The sequence below is a fragment of the Mustela lutreola genome, chromosome 4 (genome assembly GCF_030435805.1).
Source record: "Mustela lutreola isolate mMusLut2 chromosome 4, mMusLut2.pri, whole genome shotgun sequence".
Lineage (NCBI taxonomy): Eukaryota > Metazoa > Chordata > Mammalia > Carnivora > Mustelidae > Mustela > Mustela lutreola.
The window spans coordinates 87,718,028-87,732,519 of NC_081293.1; the positions used below are offsets into that span (position 1 = coordinate 87,718,028).

The 14,492-nt window shown below is 47.7% G+C and overlaps 1 protein-coding gene across 9 annotated transcripts in view; it reads right to left on the minus strand.

Moving 5' to 3' along the window:
* The window catches only part of DISC1 (DISC1 scaffold protein), a 367,278-nt gene that overhangs the window by 297,216 nt on the left and 55,570 nt on the right, over positions 1-14,492 (minus strand). For 8 of the 9 annotated variants that reach the window (XR_009352717.1, XR_009352718.1, XM_059170453.1 and 5 more), the window contains exon 3: positions 7,949-8,018. Coding sequence is in view for 6 of the 9 variants with exons in the window: in XM_059170453.1 (XP_059026436.1) it covers positions 7,949-8,018 (70 nt within the window). In the remaining 3 variants the exon portion in view is untranslated. Of the gene's footprint in view, positions 1-7,117; positions 7,246-7,948; positions 8,019-14,492 lie in introns of all 9 variants that reach the window. The other variant, XR_009352719.1, reaches the window with a different exon arrangement.

Here is a 14,492-nt window from a genome sequence, read left to right on the forward strand (position 1 = left end):
CTGACAATTTCTACTTCTCTTTTGGTGTTTCTGTGGGGGAATGAGTGCTTGGAGTTTCTTACTCTACTACTTTACTGAAGTCACTCCCTGACATTATTCTAACTACTAAGGTTTATGATTTTTTGTTATGCAGTATATTAGTTTTTTTATGGCTACTATAGCAAATAGCCATGAATTTTGTAGCTTAAAACAACATAAATTCATTCTTTCACAGTTTTGGAGGCTGTAAGTCTGAAATCAGCTTTATGAGGCTGAAATTAAATTGTTTTCAGAGGTGTACTCCCTCCAGAGGCTCTCAGAAAGAAACCATTCCTTGCCTCTTCCAATTTCAGTTGGCTGCCAGCATTCCATGTCTCGTGGCCAGGTTTCTTTGTGGACAAGGAAAGGAACAGTCAGCCCACTCATGTCACAAAATTCTGCTTTTTTTTTTTTTTTTTTTTTTTTTTTTTTTACCTATTCTATCAAATGTCTGCATGTGACAACAGAATAGTCAAATCACATTATTCAAACTTTTACAGAAACATCTGGATGTTCATTAGTATTTAGTTCTTCCCTGAGTCCATTAGGCTCTTATTATAGGCTGAATTGTGTCCCCTCAAAATTCCCATGTTGAAGTCCTAACCCCCAGTACCTCATAAAGTGACTATACTTGGAGATAGAGTCTTTAAAGAGTTATTAAATTAACATGAAGTCATTGGGGTGGGCCCTAAGCCAAAATGACTTGTGTCCTTCTAAGAAGAGGGGATTAGGACACAGACATACAGAGAGATGACCATTTGAAGATACAGAGAGAAGATGGCTATCTACAAGGCAATGAGAGAGGCCTCAGAAGGAGCCAACCCTAGGGGTGCCTGGGTGGCTCAGTGGATTAAGCTTCCCAGGATCCTGTGATCGAGCCCCGCATCAGGCTCTCTGCTCAGCGGGGAGCCTTCTTCCTGCTCTCTTTCTGCCTGCCTCTCTGCCTGCTTGTGATCTCTCTCTGTCAAATAAGTAAATAAAATCTTTAAAAAAAAAAAAAAAAAGAAGAAGAAGAAGAAAAAGGAGGAGGGGCCAACCCTGCCGACACCTTGATCTTGGACTGCCCCTTCCCAGAAGTATGAGAAAATAAATTTTTATTTTCCAAGCCACCAGTCTGCCATACTTTGTTATAATAGCCTGAGTGACTAACACTCTGCATCTCCCATTAAGGGGAAATCAACAATCTGTACCAAAAACTGAGACATTTGGGTCCTGAAATGACTGTGGTGGGAAAATTCAGTCACATTTAGGCTTTTGTCCCTGATCCCAGGCACGCCCCTTCCAGTTCTGTTATCCATTTCTCTGTCTGTAGAACGAGGGGAAGCAATCCTCAAAAATGTTTGATAAATGAAATGAAATTGTTGACATTTCTGAAGTCCTATGTGCCTTCACAGAAAAGGTGATCACTGTATCCCATCAAGCCAGCCCCAGACAATCTCAGTCACTGCTTTGTCCTGTCTGGCTACCTGGAGAGCAGCTGAGTTCCTCGGGCCCAGAAGGAACATCCCCCCCGGTGAACTTGCTCTCCTGGGATCCCAGCTGGCCTCTCAGCCATTGGAGGAGGGTGTCAGGAGCACAGAAAACCTGTGGGAGCCGCTTCAATATCAGTCTTCTAAGCGGGACTCCTGCCCAACTTCCTGCTCCATTCACCAGACCCTACAGCTTGAGAAACTGTGTCACCAGTAGAGTCTCCTAGAAAGATGCTGCATCCATTATTTGCACAACCACCTGCTAACACTCATTAAAAATGTGCTACAGCTCAGCCAGCAGGAAAGTATGTCCAAGCTCCAGCTAAGTACCTAATTAGGGGAAGGGGGTAGAGAAAAAAAGGTATTTTTGTTTGTCCCGGTGTTTTGTGTTGGGCAATATGTCTAGGCTTGGCCATCAGATTTCATTGTGAATAATGTGCTACATTATTGTACACACATGGAGTGTGGCAATTACACTCCACGTAATCCCTGCAGGACTGACTTCTTCGGAGCCAGGAAAAGCAAGGCAGAGGCCCATCAATGTGGGGAACGCACTGTGATGCGGCCACTGACAGAGGACACCCAGTCCCCTGTGCTTCCACCTCCAAAGTTCTGAAAGGTCTAATACATCCCATATCTTGACACCGCGAGGGAGGAGTGTGTCGAGTGTGCACCCAGCCGGAACACCACGGAGAAAAGTTGTCACACTGAAATCACATTCTGGGCTACCAATGAAAGGGAAGTTTGTTGTATGCAAATCAGCCAGCGGACTCTGTGCATAAAGCTCACATCTGAAGTAGGTGTCACAGGATGTAGTACACGCATGAAAAATGCCAATACACGAATTGCAAATATGAACAATGACCTGAAAGCCAGCATTGGCTGAGCTCTTGGACCTTCACTTACAGAATCAAACTCTCCTGTAAACAGGAAAAGAAGCTAAGACAATGCAGCTGAGTGATGTACATGGTGTTGGTCCACGTTCTCTTTCTACGGTGTTTGTTTTCATGGATAGCTCACATCTTGATTTTTAAGTTTTTACTTAAAATAAGAGGAAGCAGACACACAAGCTTTTGCTCTTGTGAGAATAACATTGAAGGTTAACATCAAGATACTCCAAGTGCGAATTTCCTAATAGCCTATGGCTTTAGATAAAATCATGGAAAGTCTTCCTGGTGCATCCCAGTGTGGAGCCCTCCTCGGTCCCTTCCCTGGGTGTCCTGTAAAGAAGAATTTCCAGAGTCCAGACACTCCCTAGCTAGGTTTGGTGCCTACAACTCCAAAGCTCCATTTTCCACATCGGGATATAACATGTTTGTAGACCCAGCGGGGACGGGAGGCAAAGCAGATGGGCGGCCAGAGCACACAGCTGGTACCCTCCGACCAGCTTCTGTGGCCTTGCCAGAGAAACTGGGGCAGTACCAGCTCCTCCCACAGTGATCCTAGAATGTGATCCCGATGTGTGGGCAAGTACCCAGCAGGGAACAGATGTGCAACAGTGCAACATTAACATACACACCACACACAAACCTCCCCTAGAGAAAGAACGCATGGCAACTGCCACATACTTCACTTGGTTGCGTTGCCTTAGCTTTTTTCCCCTGGTACTAACTGCAAGCACCCCTGGGAACAGGAAGGGAGACCCCGGTAGATAGCAGGACGCAGTGTGATGTTTCCAAACCCTGCAGTGCAGGGAGAAAAGGAAGTGTATGAGTGGGAGGAATGCACCACCATTCATATCTGTGCTCAGTGCGGCTCTTTTTGTCTTAAGATTTTATTTATTTATTTGTCAGAGAAAGGGAGAGACAGAGAGAGAGCACAAGCAGGGGGAACAGCAGGCATAGAGAAAAGCAGACTCCCTGATGAGCAAGGAGCCCAATGCAGGACTCAATCCCAGGACCCTGGGATCATGACCTGAGCCGAAGGCAGATGCTTATCAGACTGAGCCACTCAGGAGTCCCAGTGTAGCTGTTTTCTCCATAAATATCTCAACGACCAGTCATGTGTCTCTGAGCAGACACCAACTGCTGCCTACGTTTTCAGTAGGAACACAAAACAGTACAGGCTGCCAAGACTGGCATTTCTGTTCTGTGGACCCCAAATGGCACCTGGCTCCCTTTTTCTTTTTTTTTTTTAAGATTTTATGCATTCATTTGACAGAGAGAGCGAGAGAGCTCCAGCAGGGGGAACAGGACAGGGAGAGGAAGAAGCAGACTCCCCAGTGAGCACAGAGCCCAACGTGGGACTTGATCCCAAGACCTTGAGAATACGACCTGAGCCAAAGGCAGATGCCCAGCCATCTCAGCCACCCAGGTGCCCTCAGCTCCCATTCTGCAAGGGCTCTGTCACATCCACCGCTATGAGAAAAGGAAGCAAAAGCAAAACTTCTGGCTCTAACCCTGTGACTCCAGGAAGCCACTCAGACACCAAACCCTAAAGGAGATAGAGAGTAGGGTCCCCTCCGAAAGACAGGGCTGTCAGCTTGGATGACTCGCACACGCTCACCAAAGAGTAATTGTGGACAGACCAATCTCACTAAAGAGAGAAAAATGAAGATTATGGTAACTTAGGCAAGAGCTAGTCAGTCTCTAGACTGGTTTTATGCTTGGCTTCTGCCATCATCATTCCTCCTTCCAATGTCCCACGTCATACTCACGTTTTGTCGTGATGGATATTGCTTAAGACAAAGGATAAAGCAACCAATTCAGGGCTGGCCACGTTTTGCACCGAGAAAGAAATCCTCAACCAACAAGGGAAAGCCAGCTGTCATTGAAATGGTGAATTCCTGAAACTGTCCTCCTTCTTCCCCATAACGTCACTCCATTTGCTTCAGAAGTGAGCTGTGGCCATGGTCATAGGCGGGGGGGGACGTTCTAGGCCACAGGCCAGTGCAGGAATGGGGGAACAGCAACCACACTGGACATCATTGCCCACGCTGTCCTTCTCTCCCTCCCGTCACAGACCCTGACCCCCCATCTTCCATTTCTGGATGGCAGCTTCTCCTGCTGCAGGACTTGAGATCCCACCACTGCCCCTCAGCTGACCACAGACACGGGACAAGTACTAACGGGATGAAACCAGCATTTTGAGCCTCCGCGGAAAAACTCGAAGCCAGCACCAAATGCTATTACTCTTTTCCTGCAAAGCTCTCCCAGCTCTGTGCGAGAATATAAGGAATTATTAACTTTACTTCCCAGGCGAGGGGGAGATGTAATTAGAGCCCTGAGGTTTCCCCACAAGGCATTAGCAAGTAAATTTGCCAGCACGTTGATGAGATAAAACCTGGAACTTTCTATTCTGTGCCAATTGCTCCTTTGTCGGGAACACAAAGTCGTTTTTATGCGTGAAACTAGAAAGAAAAAGGGAAAAGTAACAAAACCAAGGGAGAGCCCTCCAAATTTTTGTGGCAAAGCTCGTGGGCTCCAGCAGCCGCCTTCCCCGAGACAGAGCATGGCCCCACAGCTGCTGCGAGCACCGATGCAGAAGTGAGTCCACCCGGAGACCGTGAGGGCTGGGATAGAGAAAGTCCCTGTCCTTGAAGCAGTCACTAGTAACCCTTGGTAAACCAAGGGATGAAGGAAATGGTACCCAAATCCTGTTTCGACACGCCGCATTACAATGAATGCTCTACCTCGACATGGACCAAGCCTCCCTAATGACGTGGCTAGCGGTTCACGAAAATTCAGGGACCAGCTGCAGTGGGCCGGTCCCCATACTGGGCCCTGTAGGGATCCATTTCAGACGACGACCAACGCCGCATCCGTGTCAAGACAAGCACGCAATGGCACGGTGGCTTTCACACCTCTCCGCGTTCTCTTAGGTGCCCTTCTAGATGCATCTCCTTGCCCTCAGAGGCCCAGGTCCATTACCTCCTCCTCCACGGGGCTTCCGTCCTACCCACTCCATCTCCCGCAGAAGCAGCTCCTCCAGGGGCGCCGGGGTGGCTCAGTCAGGGAAGCGTCTGCCTTCACCTCAGCTCATGATCCTGGGGTCCTGGGATTGTTGGAGCCCCGCTGAGCAGGGAGCCTGTTTCTCCCTCTCCTTCTACCCCTCCTCCCTGCTTGTGCCCTCTCTCTCAAATAAATAAATAAAATCTTTAAAAAAAAAAAAGTAGTTTCTCCTCTTTTGGAACTTTCTTCTATATATTCTAAGGGACGTGTTATGTGTAACTTTACTACCACTATTCTGTTCTGCCCGACTGCCCCTCCCTGGTCAGAAACTCCCTGAGAAGAAAATCCTAAGGACAGTGCTCGGTGTGTCTTTTAAAATGGCCTTGTGTCCGGGCACCTGGGTGGCTCAGTCAGTGAAGCATCAGACTCCTGCTTTTGGCTCAGGTCATGATCTCAGGGTCGGGACATCGAGCCCCACGTCAGGCTCCATGCTCAGCGGGGAGTCTGCTTCAGATTCTCTCTCTCCATCTCCCTCTGATCTTCCTTTCATTCATGCTAAATAAATAAATGTGTGTGCGCACGCGCGCACACACACATAAATAAATGAAATCTTTAAAAAAAAAAACCCAAGTAAATAAGATGGCCTGTGTCTGCCTTGTATCCCCCCAGCTCTCCAAGGGCCGTTCTCCAGACAGCTGCAGGAGCGTCCTTCAGGATCTTACTGGAAACAGAGAGTCTCGCCCCAGCCCAGACCTACATGGTCAGAATATGCGTTCACCACGTTAGCGGTAGGTACCATTCAGCAGCAAGCACCTTCTTGTCCATCACAAAACGCTGACTGCCCGCCTGCCTCCTACAGGCCAGGCCCTCCGCACATTTCACCAGAACCTTTACCTCTCAACATCCTGAACCAGGTTTGCAGGTTTGGGAGTTTAAACAGACTCTGTGCTAAGTGCCCCCCAGGGTGCTTGTCCCCTCCACAGGCTCCGGGTGGCTCTGGGTCAGGAGGGGCAGAGCCCGGGATGGGCTCCTCACCCCCATCTGCCCCGCCGAGCCAGGATTCAGCTGGCCAGGTCTCCGGGGAGTAAAGCCCTGTGTCGGTGTTTTCTCACAGCCCAGCACATCTCCCGACCGCTGGGAGCTTGAGAAACACCCTGCACAGCCTGCCCCGAGCTTCTCAACCAGGAGACATTCTCATGCCTGACACAGAACCAAGAGAAAGAACTCAGACAGAAACACTAAATAAAGGTGTCTTGCTTCCTTCGGCTTCCCTGACGGGGAGTATCTTATCCAACCTTGTTCTCTTGTGTGTCTCAGAAATATCTGGAGAAAAGACTAAAGAAGTGAGGCCCTTGTTCAATGAAGTTCACTGAGAAAACCAAGTCCAGAAAGTTCCCCAGGCCCGGATCAAAAAAAGAGGGCCTGATTTTCCACCTGTGTCTTCAGCTCACATGTGTTAAAGGACCAAGCCAGAGAAAATTAATCTGGCCAGCGACGGGGAACCTCAGACCTAGGCTCGGTCATGCTTCCCAGACAAAAGTCGGCATTGCTCATTTGCTCTCTGCCTACAGCTGTGCCCCTTCACGGAGCACCCCTTGCCTCAGACTCGCCTCCTCTCTCACAGGCCTCAGCCGTCACCCAGTGCACAGAGAGAATGGGAGAGCTGAGAGTTCCACCTCCGTTCCCAAATTCCTCCCCTTCCCCCCACCCCACCCGGTCATGCTTTAACCCCCACATCACCTCAGTGGTCAGGGAAATCACAACACTACACAGCACCAGCTCCGGGAGTTTCTAGAAGAGGATTTGCAACCTCCTTCTGGAATTCACCCCACTCCTGTAGAGCCCAGTGCCAACAGCCTGAGTATTCACTGGGAATAAGAAAATACAGGTGAGTAAGGTTGAAGACGTGAGCCTCAAGGCTAACCAGCTTCCAGAAGAATCCTCAAGTCTACATCCTATTTCCAGACCCATTCTGAGTGTGCTAAACCTCGTTATCACCAGGACTATCTATCAATTTCATTCGTGTCTGGGGGAAGCTGGAAGTTGTTTTAAACCCTCTCTCTTCCCCACATCTAGTAGAAATGGGTGTGACGTGTGACAATCAGCATCCGAAGTCCCGAAGACTCCTCCCAGGCCAACCATACCTGCAAGACTTCCTTTGACCCCGTCTGCCCTGTGTGCACTCAGCTGCTGTGTCGGTCCTTGTCTGCCACCCTGCCCAGCACATAGGAGGCAGACGACAAATAATTTTCAATGAATGAATAAATGATAGATATGTCACACGTTAGGCAGGAAGGTGGTAAGTTAATGCAGCTTTCATTGTGCAAAATCTTGGAGTATTTCTGGGTAATCAACAAATGCATAACCCAAACAATTCATGTTCATAAAGTGCTTTGAAATCCACAAAATAACGGAGCCGTAAAACAGTTCACTGTTATCAAGTGGAGGTGACCAGAGGAACAGAGCACACAACTCATTTGGGGTGTAGAAAATAGACACGAATAAGGGTAAAACAGAAATGGAGCATTGCAGGGAAAAGAGGAAATAATCAGTAAGCAAAATAAAACTCACCCTTATCATAATCATCATCCTCAACTGCCTTTTCTTGAAGTTTCTGAAGCTTTATTCTTAGGGATTTTACCTATGTCGGTTTGAAGGGGAAGAAAATGAAAGCCAAATTAGGATAGCATTCAAGCAAACTTATTTTTTTTTAAGCTAAAAACATTTAGAAATGATTTCGAAACTGAAGTTCTTTATTCTCCTTTAAAAAAAGAACCACAAATGTACATTTTTCCAATGCCAGATGCATTAGTTTCTCAAAAAAAAGTTATATAAAGAGAAAGTGTAATTTGAGCATAAAATCCACAAAAAGAGCTAGAAAGTTATTTTAAACAAAAACATCACATTGTACCCTTATCTGCATGAAAAAAAAATTTATAATAAAAAGAACGCAAACTTCCTGACCTGACCAAATGGTCTCCCTTCCCAAAAACCACATTAAATTATGAAGAAAAACACACTAAGACTAGAAGAGAAGCCAAGAGAAGAGCGTGAACTTAAACGCAGCAGGGTGTCAGCCAGCTGGGTGAGATTGGCAAGAAGAACCTCACAAAACCCTTCTAGAAAAGGGCACCACCCTATTTAATCCACATATGGACATAACGATCTCACTGTCTGTAGAAGAGTTGCCAGTACTCATTTTTAATTATTTTCCTTCTCGACAGGAGGCCCGAGATTTTCTGAAGATAGATTCTTGGCCTATCCATGAATGGATGTGGACTTTCTCTCGGAAACACAGCTTCCTCCCATCTTCTGCCTGACACCCCCACATCCTTCAACACCCAGCTCAGGGGCCATCCCCTCAAGTCTGTGTGAAATATCCTTCCTCTGTACTGCCGTGTGACCTGTGCGTGCTCCTATTCACGTGACCCATTTAGCAAATATTTACTGAGCGTCTCCTCGGTGTCAGGCACCGTCTGAGGTGTTGAGGATACAGCACAAAATTCTTAGCACTCTCTCTTGATGACATTCTTGAGTAGGAAGACAAAAATTAATATAATAAGTACATTTTATGGAACCTTAGAAAGTTATCAGTTTCGTTGTTGTTGTTGTTGTTTTTAAGATTTTCCTGATTTATTTATTTGACAGAGAGAGACACAACGAGAGAGGGAGCACAAGCGGAGGGGGTGGGGAGAGGGAGAAGCAGGCTTCCTGCAGGGCAGGGAGCCCGAAGCAGGGCCTGATCTCAGGACCCCCGGATCATGACCAGAGCCAAAGGCAGACACTTAACAACTGAGCCACCCAAGCAACCCGAGAGTGATCAGTGTTAAGAAGAAAAACCACAGAGCCCAGTAAGGGGCATCGGGAGTGCTGGTAGGGGGTAGGGCTGTGGTTTTAAATAAGATCTCACTGACATCTGAGGAAAGATTTGAGGGGGAACCCTGAGGCTCCTGGAGAAAACGTTTCAACAAGAGAAGAGTCAGTGCAGAGGCTCGGGCAGAGGCGTTGCTGGTGTTGCCAAGTAAAAGCAGGAGGCCACAGGGTCTGGGGAGGTTTGATTAAGGGGGGGATTGTATATAATGAGGTCAGAAAGGTGATGAGGAATGCATCATGACATGAAGAGGACTGAAAAGTTCTCGTTACTCTGTGGGTGACAGTGGGCAGTCAGAGGGTTTTGAGCACAAGAGTTCATGATCTGATTGAGGTCCAAGCAGCTTCATTCTGACCACTGTGGCCAAGGGCAGAAGTCAGATGGCAGGGGAGGACATGGAAATGACCCAGGATGGAGGTGACCATAGCCTAGATGATCCTGGGCACAGTGAAGATGGTGAGAAGGCAATCCGATCCTGGGCACATTCTGAAAATGGCGTTGAAGGTAGAACCAACAGGATCTGCTCATAGATTGTAGGTGGGGGTGAGAAAGTCAGCATGATGCTGGGGTTTGGGACTGAGCTGCTAGAAAAACATAATTGTAAGAAATTGTAGTACTTGCAAGGCCATGTTACAGCTATTGTTTTATTTTGTTATTTTTGTGCACTCCATTCACACTTGAGTCTCTTGAGGGCAAGAACTCTATTCTACTTGTGTAGAAAATGGCAGGGTGCACCCTTACTTGGCTCCCCACTGCTCTGGGCACACAGAAGGATGACACTTCCCTCCCCACCTTGCTGTGGGTCATGGGGTTAGGGTTAGGGAGTAAGAGTTAGCGGTCACTTCTGCACTGAGCATTTCATTGCTTTTGTAGGATCCCTTACTGTTTTCCTCCTTGTCCCCTTGACCGAGGGGCCGTTTGCTCTGATGCTATAGGCAGGGCTCCTGAGTGACCCTGTGGAGCAGATCTCCCAACCACATCCATGGGACTCGAAGCATTCAGCAAGAAACAAGACCTTGTGTGCGCCTGGGTGGCTCAGTCGGTTAAGCGGCTGCCTTCAGCTCAGGTCATGACCCCAGAGTCCTAGAATCGAGTCCCGCATCGGGCTGTCTGCTCAGCGGGGAGGCTGCCGCTCTCCCTGTTTGTGTGCTCTCTCTCTCTCTCTCTATAAACAAATAATATCTTAGGGGGAAAAAAAGAAAGAGAAAAGAAAAGACAGAAACACAACCATGTCCTTTAAAGGCTGTGATATGTCACTGTCTGTTACCTCTTCTTTTTTTTTTAATTTATTTTTTAATCTTTTTTATTTTATTTTATTTATTTATTTGAGAGAGAGAGTGAGAGAAAGCATGAGAGGGGAGAAGGTCAGAGGGAGAAGTAGACTCCCCACGGAGCTGGGAGCCCCATGCGGGACTCGATCCTGGGACTCCAGGATCACCTGAGCAGAAGACAGTCGCTTAACCAACTGAGCCATCAGGCCCCCTGTCTGTTACCTCTTCTAATACAATCTCTAAAGCCAGGCACAAGAGGTGCATAAATACTTTCTGAAAGAATGAATGTTTATATTAGCCCCTTTATCCTTGAGGTTGCTCCATATTACAGGTGCAAACTGTACCAGGAACCTAGCTATACATATTAGGGACAGAAGAAAGTCTGTATGGGTGGGTCATTGCTATTACCATCATCACACTGGAGCTTACTAGAGCTGAAGCAGAAGAACTACAGGAAAGAAGGCCACAGAAAACTTCATGCAGAGCCAACAGCCACCCCACCTTCTCCCCCTCATCCAATGATCCCTCTAGGTCACTGAAGTGATACCCCAGATGTTTGAATGTCTATCTGTGCTGGAAGCAGAGCCACTGATGGTCATGACCTATCCAGTGACACAACCGTGTGAGGCAGGCAATTTCTCTCCTTCTCCTGCAGGTTCCACAAGCCGAAGTGGGGCTCACTTACAAGATTCTCCCCGCTTCCCTCCTCTGCATACCCAGTTAGCATTTCCTTCCATCACGACTGTCTCAATCCCATGCAGTCCCCGGCAATGTCCCTGGGTGGCTATTTCTAAAGAGCATAAAATACCCTTTCCGCTGATTCTCATTCATGGCAGTTGTGTTCTAGAAAGTCACTGGAAATGCTCAGTTAGCAAACACTAAACCATTGCTTCCAGGGGAAACAAGCGTTTCCTATTTCTCATTCAGAGATGGGTATGTGATTCTGGGATTCTTTCCCACCAATAAAATTTATGGTGTTTCTTCCTAATCTCTCATTCCTATTGAAACAAAATCTGCCTTCCTATAAATCCTATGCCCCGGACAGAGTCCCTCCCATTCGAATTATCGAAAATAGCATCGTGTTTTCTGCTGTCCCGGTGTTAGTTTACCATAAACAAAGATACTTAAACTATAGATAAATGGTGTCCAGATCCTATTACTTGAGACAGGATATGAGTTTAATTTGAACCCCAGGGAGAAGGGCGAATTTGGTGATTTTGGCCCAAATTCACTTATTCTGAGCTCATTCTCTGGTGATAATAATGACCAACATTCCAGGCACTTGCTCAGTGCCAGACCCTGTCTGAAGCTCCCAGCAAGTGCTGAGACATTTCATCCTCATGAGACTCTAATGAGACTCTAATGAGGTGGGTACCATGGTTTATCTCCATCTTCTAACAACAGCGTCTTGACGCACAAAATGATTAAGCAAATCACCTAAGGTCACACAGTCGGGAGAGGAAAATGCCAGGCTATCACCCGGACAGTCCCACAAACCTGCCAGACTGCAGGACATCGTGGGATCACAGGCACACGCACACACACCCCAGCACACACGCACACACACAGGCAGCAGAGCTGACCGCTTCCAGAATGCCCAGGGTGAACCGGCGGCCACTTCACCCTTCTTCCACAAGGAGCACCGCTCTCTGGTGGGCTCTGACCAATCAGTTCTTTTAAAAGCTGCATTAGGGTGATAAAGGTGAAAGGAAGAGATATCTAGGGTTGGTTATATTTCTTAAAACTAAAGATCCGGAAACCCAAAAGGTAAGGCAGGGTGGCCTTCTCCAGCCAGAGCCCCTGGAATGCTGAACTTCAGGCCCTGTGATGACCTGGTGGCTGGGGGGGCTGGCAAGGGGAGCCCGAGGCGTGACTGGACCCCAAGAGACGCAACTGGTTGGGGGCTCACAGACTCCAGTTTGTTAAACAACGAGATTCTCAGGAGGCTGTGAGTTCCCTGCAGGTAGGAGGAGGTAGAAGGCAACCCAAGGAACAGAATCATGGGGACTGCAGACAGATCACTGCCAAGGTAATTCCTATTTGGCTGTTTGGGAGGGAGAGCCACTGGTCATTAGAACGGCGTTCTACTTTTGCTTCACATGCGTCAAAACTTGAATTTTTGACATGGAGAAATACAGATCTGTGGTCAAGATTTTTTTAAAAGAGATCTTGGAAATGAAGTGCTGAATACTGGTATTTACAGTTGGAAAAGGATGACACAACACTCTACTTAGTGCCTGGGACCTTGCAATTCATAATAAGAAATATGTATTTGGTCTTTGTTCATTTCTGACACAGAGAGCCTAAAACCCTAGAAATTTCCTGTGAAGAGGGCAAGAAAGGGGTCTTTTGTTATGTTAATAAGGCGAGTCTTGGAAGACACCTAAGGATGAGGGCTGGTTGCCAGGGGAACCAACCACGTGATTAGAGGACAAGAAACTTACAAACCCATCCCCCGACCTCCAGGGAGGATACAGGGGCTGGAGGTTGAATCAATCCCAAATGGCCAATGATTTAATCAGCCTTGCCTATGTAATAAAACCTCTATAAAAACCCAAAGGACCAGGTTGGTACACATCTTGCCCCATGCATCTCTTCCATTGGCTGTTCCTCAGTTATATCCTTTTGTAATAAAGGTGTAATCTGTTAAGCAAAATGTTTCTCTGAGTTCTGTGAGTCATTGTAGCAAATTAATCGAACCCAAGGAGAAGGTTTCTGTTGGCACCTCTGATCTAGAGCCAGTGGGTCAGAAGCAGACTGGACCTGCAGGCAGGCAGTCTTGGGGGGCTGAGTCCCTCCACTGTGGGAGTTGATCTATCTCTGGAGAGATGGGGTCAAAACTGCCTTGAGTTACGGGACAGCCAGCCAGCACTGGAGAAATTGCTGGTGCGGACAAACACCTCTCCGAGGTTAGGATTGGTGACGAGAACCCCTTCACGCTTTGCCTATCTGTGTCTCTGACTCTCTTCTTTTGCCTTAGCCCGCCAGTCCAAGAAAGCTGTCAACTAGTGATCTGGGGTCCCTCTTCATAAGATGCATCATTACACTAAAAACAAAAATGATCAAGCAACAGCAGAGGGCCAGGATGGATGCAAGACATCAGGCATCCAAAACCATCTAAGAGATGTGACCTCTCGTTATAGAGCTCATGGTCAAGTACAGAACTTGGGCCCACAAACAAATGATTATTACATGTGACGAATGCTACCATGGGCCATGTCCAGAGCACTACGAGAGCAACATGGAAGGAGGGATTCATCTGGACCAGAGGGGGTAGGAGATGTCTAACAAGGAAGTGGCTTCAGACCCATACCAGAGGAATTACAGGAGCTTGGCAGGTGGAAACGTGTAGGAAGGTCGTTCTAGGCAGAGGGAGAACTGTAAGCAAAGGCCCAAGGCACAGCTTTCCCTGGCGTCTGCAGGTACAGGAAGCAGCACCAGATGGCTGAGCCAGCAGGAGTAAGGCACTAGGGCAGGCTGGAGCGGGTTGGGAAAATCTCAATTATCAGGATAAGGAACTTGGATACCATCCCGAGAAGAGCAAAAGGTTTCAAGCCGAGGAGTAACACCATCCCACTGGCATTCTGAAAGACAACTCTGCTGGTCATTCATGGGATGAACTGGAGAAGAGAGACACTGAGGAAGGTAAATAAGCGGAGAATCTCTTACAAAACCCAGGTTAAAAACAACCAGTGTTTGAACCAGGGCAGAGGCCGTGGCCACGAGAGGCAGGTTAGCTGCTGGACTAGGAGGGCCGACCAGATGTTGGGAGTGAGGATGGGGGAGGTGTTGAAGACATCTGCACTTTCTCTAAAGAACTAAATGGATGCTATTAATTAAAATCAACAAATGGGTATGAAGACCAGGGTCCTTTAGAACAGGTTTGGTCGGGGGGCGCCTGCGTGGCTCAGTCGTTAAGGGTCTGCCTTCGGCTCAGGTCATGATCCCAGGGTCCCGGGATCGAGCCCCACAT